At 46.5% G+C, this 20,490-nt stretch overlaps 1 protein-coding gene across 7 annotated transcripts in view; it reads right to left on the bottom strand.

Annotated features, from left to right (window-relative positions):
• CHD2 (chromodomain helicase DNA binding protein 2) overlaps window positions 1-20,490 on the bottom strand; it is an 83,849-nt gene that overhangs the window by 21,652 nt on the left and 41,707 nt on the right. For all 7 annotated transcript variants that reach the window (XM_039723080.1, XM_039723079.1, XM_039723081.1 and 4 more), the window contains 14 exons: window positions 17,964-18,171; window positions 15,158-15,244; window positions 9,513-9,574; window positions 8,080-8,202; window positions 7,627-7,773; window positions 6,712-6,845; window positions 5,865-6,090; window positions 5,054-5,154; window positions 4,220-4,264; window positions 3,891-4,066; window positions 3,083-3,207; window positions 2,255-2,471; window positions 1,570-1,659; window positions 524-714 (listed from right to left, as the gene is read on the bottom strand). In XM_039723080.1, the coding sequence (XP_039579014.1) occupies window positions 524-714; window positions 1,570-1,659; window positions 2,255-2,471; window positions 3,083-3,207; window positions 3,891-4,066; window positions 4,220-4,264; window positions 5,054-5,154; window positions 5,865-6,090; window positions 6,712-6,845; window positions 7,627-7,773; window positions 8,080-8,202; window positions 9,513-9,574; window positions 15,158-15,244; window positions 17,964-18,171 (1,932 nt within the window). The remainder of the gene's footprint in view (window positions 1-523; window positions 715-1,569; window positions 1,660-2,254; window positions 2,472-3,082; window positions 3,208-3,890; window positions 4,067-4,219; window positions 4,265-5,053; window positions 5,155-5,864; window positions 6,091-6,711; window positions 6,846-7,626; window positions 7,774-8,079; window positions 8,203-9,512; window positions 9,575-15,157; window positions 15,245-17,963; window positions 18,172-20,490) is intronic.

Below are 20,490 nucleotides of genomic sequence, written 5' to 3'. Positions count from 1 at the left end.
GTTTATGTGATCCAACAAAAGGAATTTGGGGGACAGCTCTTCTTGCAGTCAAACACAATTTCAGTGAGCTTTTGGGGCATGCCTGCCTTAGCCTTAGAGATGCCCATAGCTCATTTTATTTTAAAGGAAACAAAACATTTGTTACACTGTGGACACACAATCAGCACCCCCAGAGATGCCATGAAATGGTTGGCAGAGGTGCCTGAACCACAGTGTACTGGAAACCTCAGAAATGGCAGAAATGATTGCTTAAAACAAATTTATTTTTTTTTAAGATGGCTGGAAGACAGCAGACAGATTTGAAAGGCATGTATCAGGTTTCCCCATTCAGTTTGCTGCCAGAAATACTCCTTGTGTTAGTTATTTAACCTTTGATTTTACCCAGTAGCGTCTGTTCTCCTATCATTGCTGTCACACCACTGAGTTTAATTCAGGGATTTCTGCCATTCTGCACTCCCTTGAGCCTATTTAACAGACAAGAATGGAACAGAGACATTTCTTGGAAGCCTAAAAGGAGACTCACTTCTCTGGCATGATGAAGTGCAGCAGGGACCAGAGCTCCTTGAGTGAGTTTTGAAGTGGGGTGCCAGTGATCAGCAGCCTGTGGTTGGACTTGAAATCAATCAAGGTTTTGTACAGCAAGGAGTCGTCGTTTTTCAACCGATGGGCTTCGTCCACGCCCAGAAAGGCCCAGTTAATGCTTCCCAAAACAGTCTGGAGGAAGAGAAGGAAAAGGCACCAAGGAGATGCTGGGTCAGACAGGCCCCACCACCCTGCACATGTGCCTCCCTCCAAGGCAGGAAGCCCTGCTGAGTGTGCTGCCCAGGACCTGTGGCTGCCCCCTCACAGGATTTCCTTGTTAACAAAATCTGGGGAGCAGGGTGCCTTCCCAGAAAGGAAAAGGTGAAAATCAGCCATGCTGAGCAACACTCCTGCTGTATCTCAATAGCCCTGCAGCAAGTACACCTATCCTAATCCTCCTTTGCTTTACCCAGAAAGAAGAGTCCTTCCCCAGCTCTTTATTCCCCCCTTTCTCCATGCCTTTGGGGCCCTGGGTAGCACTAGCCCCACTGGAGCAAGAACAGGAGAGCAGATGAACAAAGCTAAAAATTTCAGGTAATCCAAGAGTTTTGATTAAATTTTATTTTTTTAAGCTTTTAGTTTTCTGCTATGACTCAGTGATACTCAAGGGCTGATGAATATTTCCTAAGGAGACAGATTTCTTGCAGATGTAAAAATGTAAATACTGTTAACACTGTGGCCAGAGGTTCAGTCTAATGTTTTGTCCTTTTAATGAGCCCAAATTAAACCACGTAAAAATCCAGGTACTGCTGGATCCTGCCAGATGCCTTACATGTAAAAAACATAACACAACTGTGCAGTACAAGAGTGAAGACACTGTAAAATGTGTCCCACATTCCCTTGCTTTACTGGGAAGGAAAAGCAAATAGTGGCTGTAGTTGTCCATCACCACAGAGGGAGAGATGAAACCCACTAGCTGTGAACTGGCTTTCTCCTTTGAAAATGACAGAAAGTCTAAATAAAAACATTCTTGGAGTAATGACTCACCTTATCCTTCAGGAGGATCTCATACGTTGTGATAAGTGCATTGAATTTCAATCTTTTAGACTGAGAATGGATCCACTCATATTCACGTATCTGTGAGGGGAGACAAAAGTTAACTTGAACACATGTTATGAAAAGGAAAAAGTTAACAATTGTTATTTCAGTGTAGCTGTAAACCAGAGACTCCAACCAAGTCCAAATCCCTTCTAAGATGCCATTTGATGAGCTCAAGGTGCCCAAGGAACTTTTGTTTTAGTGCACACATGGTTCAACTGCCCTTGCACAGGTAACAAAATAAGGTGAACCTGCTGTTGTGACATTAATGAACACATCACCTCACTGCAGACACCACTGGAGTCCCAACACTTGTGTGCTCCATTGTCTGAACAGTCCCAAACACTGAAGACAAGCATTTTACACTGCATGTTTCACTCCAGATCAGTACTGGCTCTGAGAGAAGCCAGTGCTCCTGCACTTACCACAAGAGGCAAAATAAAGCAGAAAATTCCCTGTAGCAGGGAGTTACACCCACACACTCAGCTACACCAGCTCCAGCTGCCTGCAGTGCTGCCAGAACCATCCACCAGCCTCTCCAGCTGACTGTGTGTCACACACATCACACACAAGCTGCTGCTTTGCACCCAGTGCTTCTCCCTGAGCCCTCACCCTTTGCTCTCTGATTACACACCATGTTCCTGCTCATGAGGTCTCCAATGTAAACCACCACGTTTATCTCGGGTGCCCACACTTCAAACTCCCTCTGCCAGGAGGTGAGGGTGGACAGGGGCACGACCACCAGGAAAGGGCCATACAGCTGGTGCTGATGGAACAGGTATGACAGGAATGATATTGTCTGGATGGTCTTGCCCAGTCCCATTTCATCAGCCAGGATCACGCTGTTGTTCCTGAGAAAGAGGAGAAAAAACAAAAATGCTGTCTGAGTGCATGTTTCTGCCACTGCTAATTCACTGTGCTCCACATGAACAGCAATCCACGACAAGGACAGAGAGGGGCAGTGCAAAAACAGTTATTTGAACACTTCCAAGTGGATCCCAGGGACAGCCAGACTGAACATGGCACAATAACGTGCAAAAATTAACTATGATGATTCCAAACTGGAGGAAAACAGGCAAAGGCAGAGAGGAACTAGTGGCCTAATTTTAGGAGGACATCTCTCAAAGACTTCAATGAGTATATAAGCACACTGAGCCAGAAACCATTCTTTCCCACTAAGTCAATGGAAATCTAGGGCTTATATGTACCAGGCACAGCCAAATCCATCATGTGAACAGGCCCAGACAGGGAAAATGCTTTTTGTTTTCACACAAGGTTTCTTAAGTTCATGCTTTAGGTAGTTTCTGTTTGCACTGTCTGTGATGCAGCTGAGCATGATAACATTTGAAACCCTCCAAGCTGCAGAAGGAGGGCGTGTAAAGACCTCACTTGAAAAGGAGGTGTGCCAAATCCTTCAGGGACAGAAAAGCCTCAGAATGAACATCCCAGGCTGTGCACATACTTGCACCAGGAGTGAGCCAGCCAGTTGAGGCCCTCCAGCTGGTAATCGCGCAGCTCCAGGTTCTCCCCGCCGATGTACGAGGGCTGCTTCTTCAAGGCAACAAACCTCGGCCTCTGCTTCAACACCTGAAAGAGATGCTGCCATGAGTCCACTGAGGAGAAAGACAGAACTCTCCGTGGCTGAAAATTCCGCAATGATAGCAATGAATTCAGCAAAGAGTGAGGATCTATTCACTGGTTCAAGTGAAGAGAACTTCACCTCCATCCACATTTTCCTGGCCAGTGCTTGTGTCTGCATTTCTTGTGATTTGCCTGCTGCTCTCTGGTTTATGATCAGGGCTCTGAGTCCCCCAGGAGTGTAGTAAGCTGCACAAAATACACAGGACTCAGAACAAGCTCCACTTCCTTCTTTGTCCTCTTTTGGTTTTTCTCCCATTATTTCTGTCCCTCTCCTTCACTGTATCAGCAACTTGCAGGCTTCCTCTTTTCCCAGGTGTGCTGTTTTTTCATCCAACTGACATTAAAACTGCTGCAGCTCCTTCTGAGGAGGAAGCACTTTGCAAGGATTAATTAAGCCTCCCACTCCCCAAGGGGACATAACGTTCTCACTGTGCACAGAGTAAATGAAACTCAAAGGGCTTCACATCTCTGCTTGAAGTGCAATACAAGAGCAGCAAACAACCCTTCAAATGCAGGTGGGAGGATGGGAAAATGTTCTCTGACATTTATCCTGACAAAACTTCATGTTCCCACTGCTTGCATCTTCCCCCAGCCTGGAGGAACCCGGCAAAGGAGAGAAGCCAGCAAACCTTGCAGTCACGGGTGGGAATTGTCTTGGAGTTGTTCCTGCTGTTGAAGCTGTCAATGCAGTGCTGGAATTTCTTGCTGATCAGAGCCTCATCTTCCCAGCTGCACTCGGCATAGGGCAGCCCCATCCACTTGCACAGGTATTCGGGGTCATTTGAGGATGTTTTGCGACTGTTTGCTGTAAAATATGCAAAAAAAGCCCAAACCTCAGCACCTGTAGCTGAGCAGCTGAACCACAAGCATGGTTCACAGGCTGAACTGCCCAGGCAGCCACAAAACAGGTCTTGGCTCATAGCAAAAGTGTAGAGAGACCAAAAAAATGTGCCTTTACCTGGGAAATCTGAATGTCCCATGGCAGACTTGCTGGTCTTCACAGCTGTTTTTGGAGAGAGAAGGGAAGGGAATTTTGGAATGCTGGCAGCCAGCAGAGGGAGCAGGGCAGACCATCACTGCCTCACACCCACGTTTTTACATGAATTGTATTGGAAATAGGTTACACAGCTCTCAAAGCCAATTCCCAAAGCAGCTGAGTGCCATGCTGGCAGCCAGCAGAGGGAGCAGGGCAGACCATCACTGCCTCACACCCACGTTTTTACATGAGTTGTATTGGAAATAGGTTACACAGGCTCTCCAAGCCAGTTCCCAAAGCAGCTGAGTGCCGACACCTCTGACTGACATGACTGTGATATTACCAAAGGGCTCAGTAAGTTCTGGTTTTACTTTTATTAATTAATCATGAAAATCTTGCCCCTGAGCTGCCTTGCAGCCTAACCACACCCTCAACCACACCATGGAAAGTGGACTCACAAAGGCCAGGCCCATGCTGCTGCTTTGGAAACAAACATCTTGCATCCAAAGGGTTGAAGACAAATAAATTCAGCAGCAACAATTTCAGCAACCTGTTGGAAACTAGTGTGTCATCCCATACTCCAGGCAAGGAGAGTCACTGACTTGTATTATTTGTAAATACAAATCTGTAAACCTGGACTTCTACTGTTCAAATTCCTAAATTTCACACAACAAAATACAGTAAACACCATGGGGTTTTCTTCAGAGCTACTGGAGAGCAGGGAAGAAGAGAGAGCTGCACACTCATTCTGCTGTCACATGGAATAAAGTTCCCATTCCTACTTCACCCCTTTACCAAAGTCTTGGCTCCACTTACCTATTACCCTCTCCACTATTTGATACTGTTTGTTTAGCTCTGAAGCCAGCTCTTGTTGGCAGTTGAAATATTCTACATCTTCAGGTGATACCTTGCCCAGCCTAGATGCAAAATAATTCAAAACAAAACAAAACAAAAAACCACTATTATGCTTCTGTCATAGTACTCATGGATTTGCATACAGAAAATCCACTTTCCTATACGGTTCTGTCATTCAAACAAGTCAGAGAGGCAAATTACTGTTCATGATATGTTTCTTAAATTTCCTAAAATTGTAAATTATTGCCGAGAAGCAAATGTTATAGATGTTCAGATTGTCTCCCTGTTAAATGCTGCCTTATTCTGAGGCAAGAATCAGTCTCAAAACAGGAACCAAACAGAGATGGAAGCTGCTACTCCAGCTTTAGCACTTTGGAAAGACACTGTAGCTTCCCTTATAGTTCCTGGGGAAGCTGGACATAAACTGATGCAAAAACCTGCACACAGAAAAGCCCATAATTAACAAGGGTTAATAAGGCTGCAAGCCCTCCTGGGCCAGGTGAGTCTGTGCAACATTTATTGGTCATCAGCCTTCCTAAATCTTAAGCCTAGGAAGTGGCAATAGTGTGGATTTCAGGCTTTGTCCTCTCCATTTTCCAGCCATCCACACCACAGATATAATTTCTGTGTGGGGGGATGCTCCTCAGCAGGCCAGAGTGCACATGAAACACACTTTGTAAGAAGAAATCAAACATTTTCAGCCACGACTCCTCAAACCTCCAGCTAAGAACAAACTGCCCAAGGCCAAACCACCGCTTGAAGCGAAGCCTACCATTGCTTGATCTCCTCCTCTTTCTTCTTGAAGTTTTCCAGCTTTTTCAGGCCCTTCACCTTCTGCTGCTGCAAAGACTCCTCGCTCTCCCACGTGCTGTGGATGTACGACCAGCCCTTCCACTTGATCAGGTACTGAACCTCGCCCTCGTCCTTCTCGGGGTCGAAGTCGGAGCTGGGGTTGCCGTTGGCCTCGGTCACGTACACCGTGGTGGAGGCTCCGATGGCTGCAAGAGAGGCCAGCCTGCATTTGGTACCCTCCTTACCCACCCTGGGCATCACAGCAAAAAGTTACCCTCCTAATACACCTTTTGTGGGGGCACAAAGAACATCCAAAAGATTCTGCAAACCTGTAAGGCAGGCACACAAAAGTCCTCCACGCAACAGAATCTTTTTAAGTCTGTTGTGAGTAGCTTTTCTTTAAGTATCATTCAAAGGCCTCTTGAAAGTGTTCGCAACCATTCAGTTTTACAAAAAAACACTTCTGTAAGGCTTTGAGAAGAAAACATTGGTTTTATTTTCATTATGGCTTTGTCAATGGGGCTGTGAAAACTGACTCTCCTAGATCTGTTTCATATTTCAAAGCAGAGAAAAGCAGGAATTGCAGAACAATGGATGCATCTTTAAAATGTGTGCAGGCTAAATGAAAGCTGCTGAGCACATAAACTATAGAGATTTTAGGATTTTAAATATTATATGTTACAAAAGCTATTACATATTACAAGATGCAGCTAAGAGGCATAGAGGAAAAGATGAAAAGCACTGAAACAACCCTTGAGCCCCGTTTAAAGCTGCAGAAATGTTGCACCAGTTCAAGAGAAATAAAGGCTTCTTCCAGAGCCACGCACCTCCCTTTTTTCCAAGCCTGATGTCCAAGACTTTCTCAATAGTTTCACTGTTGTCTTGTTGTTCATCAGCTCCTTCCCCAGTCATCTCTATCAGGTCATCAGAATCCGTCTCAAAATCATCATCTTCTTTGTAGCTGAGTAAGATCAAAACCAAACCGATATAAAACCTTTGACTCTTCCCAGCCCACCAACACAGAGAATGGCTCAGAGTGGAGCAGCTTCTCCAGCATTTATGCTGTGGTTCAGTGCACGTTCAGAACACGTCTTAAGTCATCCATTCAGTATTTTTCCCCAAGACACTCAGCTACACTTTATCAAACTAATCCTCTATCTTGCCCATATAGTTTTTCTGACCATGGCCAACATCAGGTGATTCATAAGGTGGAACAATCCCTGCAGCAGAATCAAGGCCATAACAGAAAAAGTCTCCACTATGGAGGGAAAGATTATTCTATGGAGGTTTCAGAGCATTGAAAAGCTGCATGGGTGCCTAGGAACTGCACTTCTCATCTTTGGTGCATGTTTAACCACCACAAAATATCATTTGGATGGCTCTTTGCAAGCCCCTTATTGGGACTGCCTGAAAGGTGGGAAGGTACATTGTGGAATGGATAAAACTTTACTCCACCCTAGCTCAACACTGTCCCAAGGCACTACCTATCAGCCACCCTCAGACAATTGGTCCAGTCCAGCACAGCTGCTCCCTTCTGCTCATTTTCATCTATTTGCAATTATTAATCTCATCTGAGAGTGCTTTAGAAACATTATGCAACCCATTCTCACGTTTCTCTTAGGAGGGACTGGTAAACATTCCCTCCTTCACAGATGGCAAAATGAGATAAACCCCAGATGTGCCCAGCAGGAACCTGTCAGAAGAGCCACCCCTCAGCCAAGCAACCCCACACTTCTTCACACCTGACATTTTTGGCTGCTCTTCTCCGAGTTTGTCTCTTGGGGGTCTCATCATCTTCATCATCATCGTCATCTTCAGATGAGTCTGGTTTCTTCCTCTTCCCACGCTGGATTTTGTGGGGCTTTTTAACACCAGTTTTGGCCACTGTTCTAAAATAAGAGTTAATAAAGCCATAATACAGCATGGTTTATGTAAATATCCACTTTAATAAGTCTTTAAGGAAGCACGAATCTCAAATATTAGACTCCTAAGGGATTTAATCTGCTCTAACTATCAGGAAAACCACTCTAGTGCTCACTGGAGCATGAGATGGAGAGATGAGGGAATAACTAGGCCCTAGCTTTACTATGTCACAAACAAAGGTAAAATTGCACAAAAACTTCATTAGTGACAAATAGGGATTTCGTCTCCACACAGCATAGGCAGAAAAAGAGACTGAACCAACCATTCCTTACCTCCTCTGGACAGGTCTTCTTGCTTTAATTTTCTTCGGTTCAGGTTCACTCTCTCCACTGGTGCCTTGCTCCCCTCCATCTTCATCCTCTTCTCCAGCAGAGACCTCCCTTTTCCATTTAATTCTGTGGTCAGAAATGTAGGTCATGAAGGGCAGCAATATTTCTACACAGATACTTGGCTGAACAAACCATCAGGTCCATAATTACAGGAAAAAGGTTCAAAATTCTATCCTTGGCTGTTCAGTGCAATGCAGGGGGGTGTTGTGTTGTGATCCTCTGCTTTTAGGAGGGGGGTCTCAGGCACCTGGGGCTTTGTTCACACAGTGGCAGGACTGCCTTGAGTGAGAGCAGCTCTTACCACATGGGCTGGTGGCAGAGCTGTACTGCTCAAACATGGGTGGGCAAGGGCTTTCATTGATGAATTTTTCTTTTCTCTACTTCTGCATTTTGGAGATGGGCTGGAAGGATTTGAAGAGAAGTGTTCACTGTCACAGAGCATGAGCCCAAATGTGCAGAGTTACAGGAGCTCCTTAGAGCCCAGAAAATGGAACAAGTCTCCTGCCATGGAAATTCTCCTGCCAATTCAAGTTTCCAAGCGTGAAGCCAAGTCACATTGTACATTAGTGGAAGGAAGCATGTTCTCTGGGGACAACTAGGAACAAAGCTGCAGCTCCAAAATGCCTTTTGAAGGAGCCCCTCCTCTCTCAAGAGGACATGGAGGGTCCACAAGGATCACTACCCTTGCCCAGGAGAGGTCCATGCTACCACAGTTCTCCCTGTGCTTTATCACCTTCCCTCCTGCACTGATGGGTACAACCAAATGAAGAGTTAAAAGACAAGATGCAGGAGAAGGCAAGCAGGATCATGTGGCTCTGTTTAGATTTCCTCCATCAGGCAGTTCACAGTTCCCTACTCCACTTTGGTGTATGCAGAAACTAGAAGGTACTCACTAGATGGGAAAAGGCAATAAAATATGACTATAAGTGAACTCAAGTTATGGTGCTTAGACACCCAAAGCATTCTTTATGGAAGTTCTTTTGTTTTAACAGAGGGTTATAAAAGATAAAAGAAGATAATAATTTGGTATTTTATTCTCAGTTAATCAAAAAGGTGGGAGAAGAAGGGATTAAACTGTTTTAAGTATCTCTGAAGGAGAATCAGTAATTTGCTAGAAAAGTGAAAGGTTGACAACAGAAGGTGAACCTGACTCATTCAGATTCCATCACAGGCACAGCAGGAACATACAGGCTGGAAAATTGCATCCATCTATAGGTTCATATTCATACTTCAATTTTAGTAATCCGCAGTATTACTAAAATATTTATTTTACAAGCTCACCATGCTGACAACTCCCATCAAACAATCCAATGCACTACTGTTCTGAGAAATAAACCAAAGCATCACCACTCAAAACCCTTTCCTTAGAAACTTACTTTCTTTTCAACTGCTTCTGGCGTCTTCTTTTTGGGCTCTCATTTTCAGATTCGCTACTTGCCTTTAATTGAAAAGAAAGAAAATCAAGCTGTAGGCTTCACTGTGGACTGGCTCCTCAAGGATGCAAGTGACACACGTGCTCGTGGGCTGAGCCAGGGTCCTTTCCCTGCAGCCTGAAGGTGCAGAGCAGCTGCCTCCCAGCACAGCCACCTCAGCTGCTCAGTCCCGCTGCTCTGCTCTCAGTGTGAAGAAGAAAACCCTGCAGGAAGCCTGGAGAGCTCTACAGCATCACCTATCCTGAAGTCCCTGAGCTCAGGACCCATCCACCCCCTCTCAGCACCAAACCCCAGTGCCCAACAGACAGCAGTGGCCAGGCAGACCTGCAGTGTGTGCAACACCCCAGGGATTGCAAACCCACAGGTGAATTTATCCCAACAATTGCATTATGATCTCTGCCTTCATTGCTCAAACTTCCCACAGGGCATGAAATAAAAATACTGTCATAAAAAGGCAATATTCTTATCAAAAGTATCCTTGTCTTGCTATTGGGTTTTTTCTCCCACAGCAAGTCCTCAAGGACCTTACTGGGTCAGAGCTGTGTCCTGCTGCTTTCCTTCCTTCTAGTTCTACAGTCTCCACCAGTGAAGTCTCTTTGGCTAAATTTATCTGGAGCTATTCTAACTACTTGCTGCACTATTTTAAAAGTGGGCGTCACAAATTCCCACAGACCAAGATAGCTAAAATAATCTCTTTATGCTGGTTGTACACAGCCACATTTTCATAAAAACTAGTCAACCATGAAAACAGATCACCTCACAGATAACGTGACTTCTCCTTAGCCTCCCCCAGAAAATGCAAATAGGCAGGGACAAAACTGAAGAAACCCATGTGAGATTTCTAAAGAAGCATTAAAATGACAGAAGTAGCCTCCAAAATTGCTTGCTCCACACACTTACTGGAAATCTTCCACTTGTAGCTGCTTTTTGACACAGTGTTCAGCTTTGGCTCCAGGCACTGTCTGTCCATCACTATGGGTATCACAGTTTGCATCCCCACTGCCCTCCTGGACAGAGCTCACACAGCTGTGCACACAAGGAGCTTGTGGAATGGTGTGAGCTGTAACACACATCCTTCATTCCCATTTTTCAGTTTTCCTTCCACCCACAGAAACTTCTGTCTCACTTGCATCATGGTATTGACTAAAATACTGACCATGAGCTTTCCTGGATTTGATGTCAGATTTGCATGTGGCACAATAACAGCTTTTGCACCATCTTACTAGAAACACGTGTTCATCCACCTGTTTCACAGCCCTGCATGAAATCCCTGTCTCATTTTCCAACCATGGAGCAAGTGCCTGGCAAACACCATGGAGAGCCCTACCTACGCTTGCAACACAAGCCAACCATTCCACAGGTTTCGGTTCTGACACACAAAATTTAAAAGTCCTCAGTTTTCCTCTTCTCGTTTAATCTCTTATCCACTTTCTGAAATTTTCTATTCTGATTTGGCATGATTTTAACAGGTGCCCCTCAGTGCACGTTTACTTTTGTTGCATTTTGGCAAGCCACAAGTAAAGAGAGGTGGATTTCTCTTCTGCTCTGCGTCAGAGATCACACTGGGAGAAAAACAAATACAACCTTTAGTTCTTTGAAATTAACTCCACTTGTGTGCCAAAATCCCACTTTCTAAGATTCTAGTGTCCATTTTCCCAATGCCTGTACACTCCCCCTGCTCTGCCACTTGTCTCTACAAAGCTGATGGTTATCTCTGACTTGACTTTTCTTCCCCTCTTCCACCTTGAAAAATGTAATTTGTGACTGCAGCTCAGCCACCTTCTCTTACATATTTCAAAGACAGCATTGTCTGTTTTGGATGCGTGTCAAGCCCAGCCCTATCTCCTCTGACACAGCCAGTCCCCAGCTTGACTCATCTGCCTGCCTTGTGCTCCCACATCCTCCCCATCCCAGAATGGAGTGCTGGGATGTGCCGTGCTGCAGCTCCTCAGCCTCTCCTCCCTGCTCCCTCGTGTCTCCTGGTGGTAAATTCCTTGTTTAAGGAAGCACAGAGAGCCAGGGTATGCCAGGTTCAGACCATGCACCAGGGGCCCTGTCTGCCCACCACCACCATCAGAACACACTGGTTGGGAAACAACATGCAACTTGAATTTTTGCAATGTCACCTCCCCAATGACACAAGCTAGACTGGCAAAGTCCATCCCCAGTCCCAGAGGGATTTTTGTCAGCCCAGCACAAGATGCTGGGGTCACACTGCTTGCTCCAGAGCCCAAGTGCCAGTGCTGCCCTGCTGGGGTGCTGCTGCTGTGGCCAAGGGGAAAGACAAACCTGGCTTCCCCTTATCAAAATGTGCCAAATTTACTCCTGCACCACTGCTTCGAGCTGCACTAGGATCTGGCCTCTTACAACTTCCTCAACTCCAGCTGAAGGGATCAGCCTTCCCTCTCCATGCCTCACTGACTCCTTCCATCAATTCTTTCCCAGCACATAAAGTGCACACACTTTTACCAGATAAATTGCACTGTATTTTGCGTGGAGCAACCACTGGACAAACATAATGATGCTGCATGTGTAGCACCAAGAAGAGCAACACAGAGCAATTCAAAGTTCTGCTCCTATTACTATGATTATCCATGAGTGTCCTTGCCACTAGCCCAGGCTGGGAGAAATTGAGATTCCAAGCTGTTGGAGAGGGGGTCCAGGTGAGCCTCTGGAGCTCTCATTAGGAAAGATAATGGCTTGCTTAAACAGAGGTAAAAGCATTTCAGACTAAAAGAGTGAGGATTTGCTCATTTCAGGCTTAAGAGAGGCCAAACTCCAGTGCTCCAGAAAGGTTGGAGAATCTCAGCTAACCAGGCTAGTTTTATGTGTGCTGAACTTCTCTTTTCCAGTGAGACCAGCAGTGTTTGAATTTTCAGCAAATACATGAGGCAAAGCATTGACCAAAATGCAAATGAGCAGATTTTTTTTCCAATAAGAAAACCAGCTGTATTTTTAGAACACACTGGTGCGTGACTTGTGGCCTCTCTCTGACAGAAAAAAAATACACTGACATTTGCCACCAATTTCAATCTGAAACCATTCTTTTTATAGTAAAAAGACTGTGTCTGGTTGGGGCACATTTATTTCTCAACTGCCCCAGAATCACAGAATCATGGAATGATAAAATGGTTTCAGTTGGAAGGGACCTTAAAGATCATTCAGTTCCAACCCTCTGCCAAGGACAGGGACACCTTTCACTAGACCAGGTTGCTCAATGCTCCATCCAACCTTGAATACTTCCAGGGATGGGGCAGCCACAGCTTCTCTGGGCACCCTGTGCCAGTGTCTCACCAGCCCCACAGGGAAGAATTTCCTTTATATAGCTAACCTAACCTGCCCCATTCAATTTAAATACTCTGAAAAGCACCTGGTTCTGCACGCCTCACATCCCCTGGCTGAAACCTGAAGCTGATTTATTAAGTGCAAAGAAAATGCCTGGGGAAGTAAGTGTTTTTACTAAAAAACTCACACGTCCTCTTGTTCCTGGAGACAGCTCTGGGCCTCTGAGCAGATCTGTGCTCCTATGCAAAGCTGCACTTTCGCTTCCCCAATGGCTGAGCCCATGCCTGGGTATTGATCACGAGTTATCACCCTCCCTGATCGCACCTCAGACACCTACACAAGCCCAGAAATCCTCAGAAGGTGACCATGTCTAACACACAAATAACCCTACCCAGAGTGCTGCTCTCAGTGATTGAGCAGGGCCCCAAAACCTGAATCACCTCTGAGCCATCTCCCCCGCTCAGGTGAGTCACGGGGCAGCACAGGAGCTGGGATGGCTCATCCATCCTTGCTCTGGTCTCTGAGCCTGCCACACTGCCTGCACAATGCTCTTTGCTAATCTGCAGAGAAGCATTAGGAAAGAAGGCAATTACAAGCCCCCAGACACTGTGCTGGAAGTCCCAAGCAGCAAGTGAGAGGTGCAGGTCACTGGAGACAGGATTAACCCTGTGAAGGCAAAAAGCATCTTCAGATGTGCCTTGGGTTTCTGCCCCCTCCAGCAGCAGAAAGGAGTGCTCAGCACCACACAGGCTTGAGCTATGCTATCTCCTCTCTCTTGGTGTCTTCCAAAAACAAGATTTTCCATCTCCTCCTGCTCTCTGCGAGGCCCCAGCACTGTGCTCCTGACAGGTCACACCCTCCAACAGATTCTGCTGCAGATGGGAGCTGCTCTGTGGGACCAGTCAGTGTTGCTTTGGGGAGAGAGGGGTGAGGGCATGCTCCAATTTTTTTTATTTCAGCTGTTTCACAGAAATTGCAGTGAGGGTCATTTGGAGGACCTTTGGGGTGGTTTATTTTTTTGTTTTTTACAATATTTTGTGGTATAGCAAAGTTTTTGCATCTCATATTTAATTTTTTTTTAACTTTACCTTAAGTAGTAGGAAATAAAGATATTAAAAAAGAAAACAACATTTGCAAAACCACGTAATATTGTAAAACAAAAAAAGAAGGGACTTACCTGGGCCCCTAAGAGGGCAGGGGGGTGTGCAGCGGAGCTCTGGGGTGGGTGTGAGGTCGCCGGCACAGTGCATGCCAGGGCATCGCACAGAGGGGCGGCCGGCCAGCCCAGCCTCTGCCAACTTGAAAAGGAAAACAAAAGCTGTGTCAATGGTGCACCCCGAGCCCCTTCCTGACCTCTGCTCTGCGGGACAGCCAGCACAGGAGTCTGGGGGACAGCTGGTGGCACTGGGGTGCCACCAAGGCTCAGCAATAACGCACCAGAGCAAGGAGCTGGAGACCTGCGTGCCACCCCTAGAGCATCCGAACACACATCTTGGTGGTGAAGCACAAACAGCCTGAGTCAGAGAGCACCACTGGGCTCCAAAGTCTGCTGCTTATCTTCAGATTCCCAGCCCCAAGCCCCAAGCTCTCCACAGATGCCTCTCTCTGGTCCTCCTTCCCCTCTGCTATAGCTACTCGACCTTCCTGAAGAGCTGCAGATGAAATGCTCCATGCAGAAAACCTGTCAGATGCAAATGAAGGCGGAACCTGATTTCTACATCTTCAGAAAAAAAACCCAATAGTGTTCTGAAACAGGAACAATTAGAAGGTTTGTCTGCCAGGCTCTCTGACCACTGTCACCTTCAACTGAAGCATAAAAGACTCCCTAATGTTCAACCAAAGAAAAGTGATGGGTCATAAAGCTGCACACACACAAATGCATTTATTAGTGGGATCCATTTCAGGATGGACAATAATGACTGGTTTGTTGCTATGAGGTGGTTCTGGGAACTTTCCTTTACTCCTGGTTGGATTTGTGTTGCATTTTGGTCTCGTTCTGTTTTTTAATTACACAGACTCCTCTCCAGGATGTTCCTACAGCAGAGCAGGACTTGCATTACGCCCCATTGCAGCAATCAGATCAGTGCCTGCAGATCTCAGCCCAGGCAGTGTCCTCCTCACTCCAGAGGTCTCAGGCCAAGGATCCAGCTGCAGGACTGGGACCTCAACTGTGAGATCCAATATCCATGCACCAAACTGGGACTCAGTGCTTACAGGCAATGCAGTTGAGACCTCCCTTTCCTCATTGGGTTTGGTTGGTTTTATATGTTCAGTAATCCCTCATCCTTTTTTTTTTTCCTTACCTCATCTTTTATATTAAATCGTGACGGTTCTTGTCTGCTTCGGTTTGACCTCCTAACCCCATAAACATCAGGATATTCTTCCCACATCTGCAAAATAAACAGACCATCAGAAGGCCTGCTTCACCCCAATTATTTTTGACATTTTAGAGAAGTTTGATGGTGGCTTAAAAAAAGTCATCCAAAATCCATTAGGGAATTAGCAACCAGTAGATGGACAGTTTAAAAAACTGGCTGGAAAGATTATTATTATTTTGGGATACATGACACCTTTCTAAAGCAGCATGTGTTTATCTCAGTGTTATCTTTACAGTGGTCCATCTTTCCACTGAGGCACAAATCACTCTCCAGTTCTCTCAGGCTGAAGGACAGTGTTGGGGTAACCAGCCCTCTGCAGCACTGGTGCCAAAGGAATGGAGGCAACACCTTGGACATGGAATGAACAGACCTAACAACTCAACAGGGCAGTTCTCTGTCACTAACAGCTTCCAGTACAATTCTTTTCCTGGTGGAAAGCCCCACCAGCTGCCTGGAGACATGGCCAGCTGCAGCTTCAAAGGTGAATTCTGTGGCCCAGTCTGGATGGCAAATGGAGCAAGATACCCTGTCATTTGGCAAGGCAAGGCAGTGGCCACTGGTTCCTCTCCTGAATGCACTGATGGGAATGTGGTTTGGCAGTGCAGGACACATGGATGTGCAGAGGTAACTGCTGGCAATGGTTGTGCTCTTTGCTGTAAAAGGAGGCCCTCACCAGCTGAATACTCCATGCATAAGAGCATGCAATTGTTCTTGTGGATGGGCAGGAGAAGGGGACACAAAAATGGATGCCCTGAGGGGGATGAATGCAGAGCTGTGTTGGTGACATAGGACACAAGAGTTACAGGGCAGACACAAACCACCACCATGCCCTTCAAATTCCTACACGAGCAATTCCTCTCTCCCTCAGCAGTTCTCTACATCTATTCATTTCCTTCTGATTCTCTCTCTCCAATCCTCAAATATCTCTGCAAGCCACTGGCAGGAAAAGGAAATCAAACTACCCTGCCAGATGCAGCAGTGATGGGATTGAGAGTGTGATGGATACGAGCCTGCAGCCCAGCAATTCTTCTGCCTCTGTTAAAGGAGTAATGGGATAAGGGACAGACTGTGACATTGTGTATCTATTGGGCATGCAAGGACTGAGGTACATTCTCATGAAAGAATGAACCCTCAAATTTAATGCTCCCTTCCCAAACCACCTGAAGAACTTATCTTTTTATCTATTAAACGGCATGGGTTTTGAATGTGGGAGCAACTTCCATGACAAATCTTAATAGCACCTAACACAGATTAACCTCGCCTTCATGGGTGTATCTAGACAAATACCAAATAAACAGTAATAATTAATTACATTTGTTATTCAAAGGGAAGATGTATCAACATGCCTAGGTTGGACCTAGCTAAGGAAGACACCCATTAACAGAGAAATTAAGGAAGGGAGAGGCTTTCTTATTAGAGGGTGTCCTGACCTTTTCATGTTTCACCCATGCTAATTATCACCCTGTGTATGGATGCACTTCCTTACAGGATAATGTTAACGTTTATTGTTAAGGACATGCTCTTAGAATTCTTCAGAGGGAGAGAAGACTTCCTTTGATGCCCATTTATCAACAATAATCCAGATTTTAATGTGGTGTTACCACAACTGCCTTATAAAGTCATCCTCCCTTGCCAGTCCAAACACTGGAGGATTTAGCCAGCAGCCTGGAGCTTTGTGGGAGGGAGAAGGTGGTAAGAAAATCCTTTACTTCTTCCTGGCAGGTCCGTAGGGAGCACAGGCTGGAAGCACTCTCCTTCCTCCTTATCCTTTAGATACATAGCACCTTTCTCCATAAAACTCACTCTCAGGAGAAGCTGTGCCCAGTGCAACACACGCCTAAGAACAACAGGACGGTTACACACCACAAAAAAGCAAACAAACAAACAAACAAGCTGACCTAACCACAATTTTCTCCTTCCAAGGGAACTCAGTTCACTGAGCTCCTGTCCCCAAATGGTATTTGGGTTCCTCTTTCTCACCTCACGCTGCCCTGTGTTAGTCAGGTGCCTCCATCCCTCAGGTAAAGCAGGTACCTGAGGTGCAGCTTCTGCCCTGGGGTGTGCAGAGGGATACCATGAGCAGTAACACCCACAGTCCCCTTTCCTGCTGGACAGCAAGTGAAGAGAAAACCCGACTATCTGAGGGGTATTGCTAGGGAGGAGCTGGGAAGGTGCAGGGGGAAAAAAAAACCACAACAAAGAAGCACTGTCCTGTTCTGGACTTAATAAATAATGGAAGTTCTTTTTTTTTGTTTTTCCTATGCTTTTTTGAGAGGAACAGTGATGTAAAAAAACCCAAAGCAGTTTCAACTTCAAACCCTAGACAAACTTCAAACCTTCTTTCTGAGTATTTATCACATGGGGAGGCTTTACTGCTTCTGAGGAGAGACAGGATAGCGCAGAGGAAAGACAGAGAGAGAGGATGAAATGACAGGATCACATACTGATGACAGGCACCTGTCCCTCACTCGCACCAGTCAGCCCTGTCACCATCTACTTGGTGCCCCAGGGGTTGTTCCACAAACACGGCAGCTCCTGCTCTCAAGGGTGACAGCAGCAGGGCTCCAGCACACAGACCAAACAGCCCCTGGGGACACTGGAGGTCAGAGGCTGTTTGGTCCATGTGCCAAGTGGCCAGGACGCTGGGCACAGCTTCACTGAGGTCCTGCCGTCTGACCTTCCGTGGTGGCTGCAGGAGTAACGTGTCCGTGCAGAGCAGCAGGGGTAATACCTTTTTAACATCTGCTATCCTTTCCTTCTTAGAGGCTGGCTTTTCTTTGGTTTCAGGAGGGGTCTGCTGGGATTTGGAACCCGTTGATTCACTTTCGGATTCAGACTGACTCTCAGAGGACTCGGAGCTGCTGTTTGACTCGCTGCCCTGCTCACTTTCAGACTGGCTTGCAGAGTCAGAGCCAGAGGCTTCTTCGGATGCCGAGTGACTAATGGTAGAGAAAGAAGAGGTTACATTTGAACTGCACTGACACAGCTGTGAAATACGCAGGGAGCAAACCTGAGACACATCTGAGCCACAACAACAGGTTTGGAAAAACCTGAACACAAGTGTGGACCCTACACCCCACACTGGCATTCTGCAGCAGAGGCAATTCCTTCCCAGAACACTGGAGAAAATGCAGCCCCAAAAATCCCTGCTCATCACCGGAACAAAAGCAGTGGTGGTAGGTGAAGAGAAGCATTAGCAGCACCAGCAGCACAGGTTCTACTGGGAGGATCTGGGTGTCTTGGAGCAAGGCAGTCAGGCACAGTGGGGCTGCAGCATCCAGAGACCATCCTGTTACATTAAACACGAGTAGCTGTTCCAGCACGGCTCTCCACTACATCCCAGTGTAGCCAGTGGTTCAGAATAAACCTGATATCTGCTTTCTGGAAGAGGCCAGTATAAAAAACATTATACCCATAACACCATGAATGATGTTAAATAGAATGTTTTTGTGAAAAGAATTAATTCAGCAACAGGGAAAAAGGAAGAAGCTTATATGGGGTTGTGGTTGGGGCAGCTCCTCTTTAAAGGATTACACCAGTGCTGTGCACTGCATTTCTCAAGCCAATAATGCGAGAGCAGAACACTAAGTAGGTGTAGTTCCCCTCTTTTTTTTTTTTTTTTTTTAGTATTTTATATAAAAATGGGTTAACACTGAGTATTCCCTTAAATAAAGGCTCCTCAGCAAAACAATGAGAGGCCAAACCTATTTTAGGTGGCCAAAAACATTCAAACACCTTTGCCCAATCACTCCCAACATATATATTTTTTATTTTAAGAGCCAAAAAAGTGAACTGAAATCTCAGTACACCTTAACACACATGCACTGGCAAGGCAGCATTCAAACCCCACTGCCACAAACAAAAACACAGTGACGATGCCCCAGACTTTTGGAACAGGGAGCACCCCCTTTCCCAGTCAGCTTTCCACTGGCAGCCGGATGCGCTTGTCATACTTAAGGATTCACCTAGGTACAACACTACGAAAGAAGAGTCAGAAAAACTTTGCAGCGGTATTAAAGGGATTTTTTTATTTTTTTTCTACTTTTGTACAAAAGCGACAAAGTACATGAAAGGCTTTGCTCAGATTTCACAATTCAAGGGAGAAATAATAATAAAAAAAACCACAACCAAACAAAAAAAAACAAACCAAACCAAAACAAAACAAAAAAAAACCAAACAAAGAAAGCATATGCACGTGTACATTTCCATCCGACTCCGCAGGGGTTACCCTCGGGGGATGCCCGGAGGCAGCCGCGGCCCGTCCCGCTCCCGATCCGGGACAAATCCCTGGATCCGCGGCTGAGGGCCGGGGAGCGGGCAGGGGGCAGCACCCGCGCGCCCTCAGGCGCCGCCGCCGCCATTTCGCGGCCGCCCCTCCGCCGCCATCTTGCGACCGCGGGGCTGAGCCCGATCCCTGGGATGGATGCCGGGATGGATCCCTGGGATGGATCCCTGGGATGGATCCCTGGTACTCCCCCGGGAAGGGGAACCGTGGGGACCGTGACCCTCCGAGCCTGAGGGGACACAAACGAAGCCCCTTCCGCAAGGAGCGGATGGCTGCTATTTCACCATCCCAGCCTGGGTTTGAGAGAGCAGGGTTATCCCATTGTGTCCTACAAGCAGGGCTGGAAATGAAATTGAACCACGGCCATCCTAGGCTGCCCAGTCCCTCCTGCCTGTCCATGGGTGGAGGTTATCCACGAGAACCAAAGGCACAGTGTCCCACTACAGCCCTTGTTCTGGGGGCTCTAGAACAGTTCTCCCACCTTGTCCACCATTGCCCGTGGTGGTGCCACATAGATGACCTGTGGTGGTGGCATGGCCATAACCCATGGCGGTGCCACACTGCTCCTGGGAATGGCACTCCAGCAGCTCTGGGGACAGATGGTGTCCATGGGCAGGGCTCAGCAGGACACCATCCCACTGGGCTCCACAAAGGAACGGGATCTGGAGGCATCCGAACCTCTGCTGTCACAACATAAGTGGCAACATCAGGCTCTGCTTGAGGCATGTTGGTCCCGTGTCCCACAGGGACGCACAAAAGAGGAAGACAGTTTTTCCTTCAATCAGATTTCTGAGCAATAGCTGGAAGGAATTTTAACAGCCCAGGCAAGACTGAGGCCAGACAGCTCTGACAGTATTTGTTTAGAGGCAGAACAGTAATTAGTGTTCTCCTCTCGCTCTGGAGCTCTTTGTTCCTCAAAGCCTTAAGCTTTATTTCAAGGACACAGGGACACAGGCTCTCTGCACATCAAGAG

The sequence above is a fragment of the Passer montanus genome, unplaced genomic scaffold (genome assembly GCF_014805655.1).
Source record: "Passer montanus isolate IOZ18808 unplaced genomic scaffold, ASM1480565v1 scaffold5, whole genome shotgun sequence".
NCBI classification, from domain to species: domain Eukaryota; kingdom Metazoa; phylum Chordata; class Aves; order Passeriformes; family Passeridae; genus Passer; species Passer montanus.
Note: the sequence above shows the minus strand (reverse complement) of the source record. Positions and strands in the feature narration are given on the sequence as shown.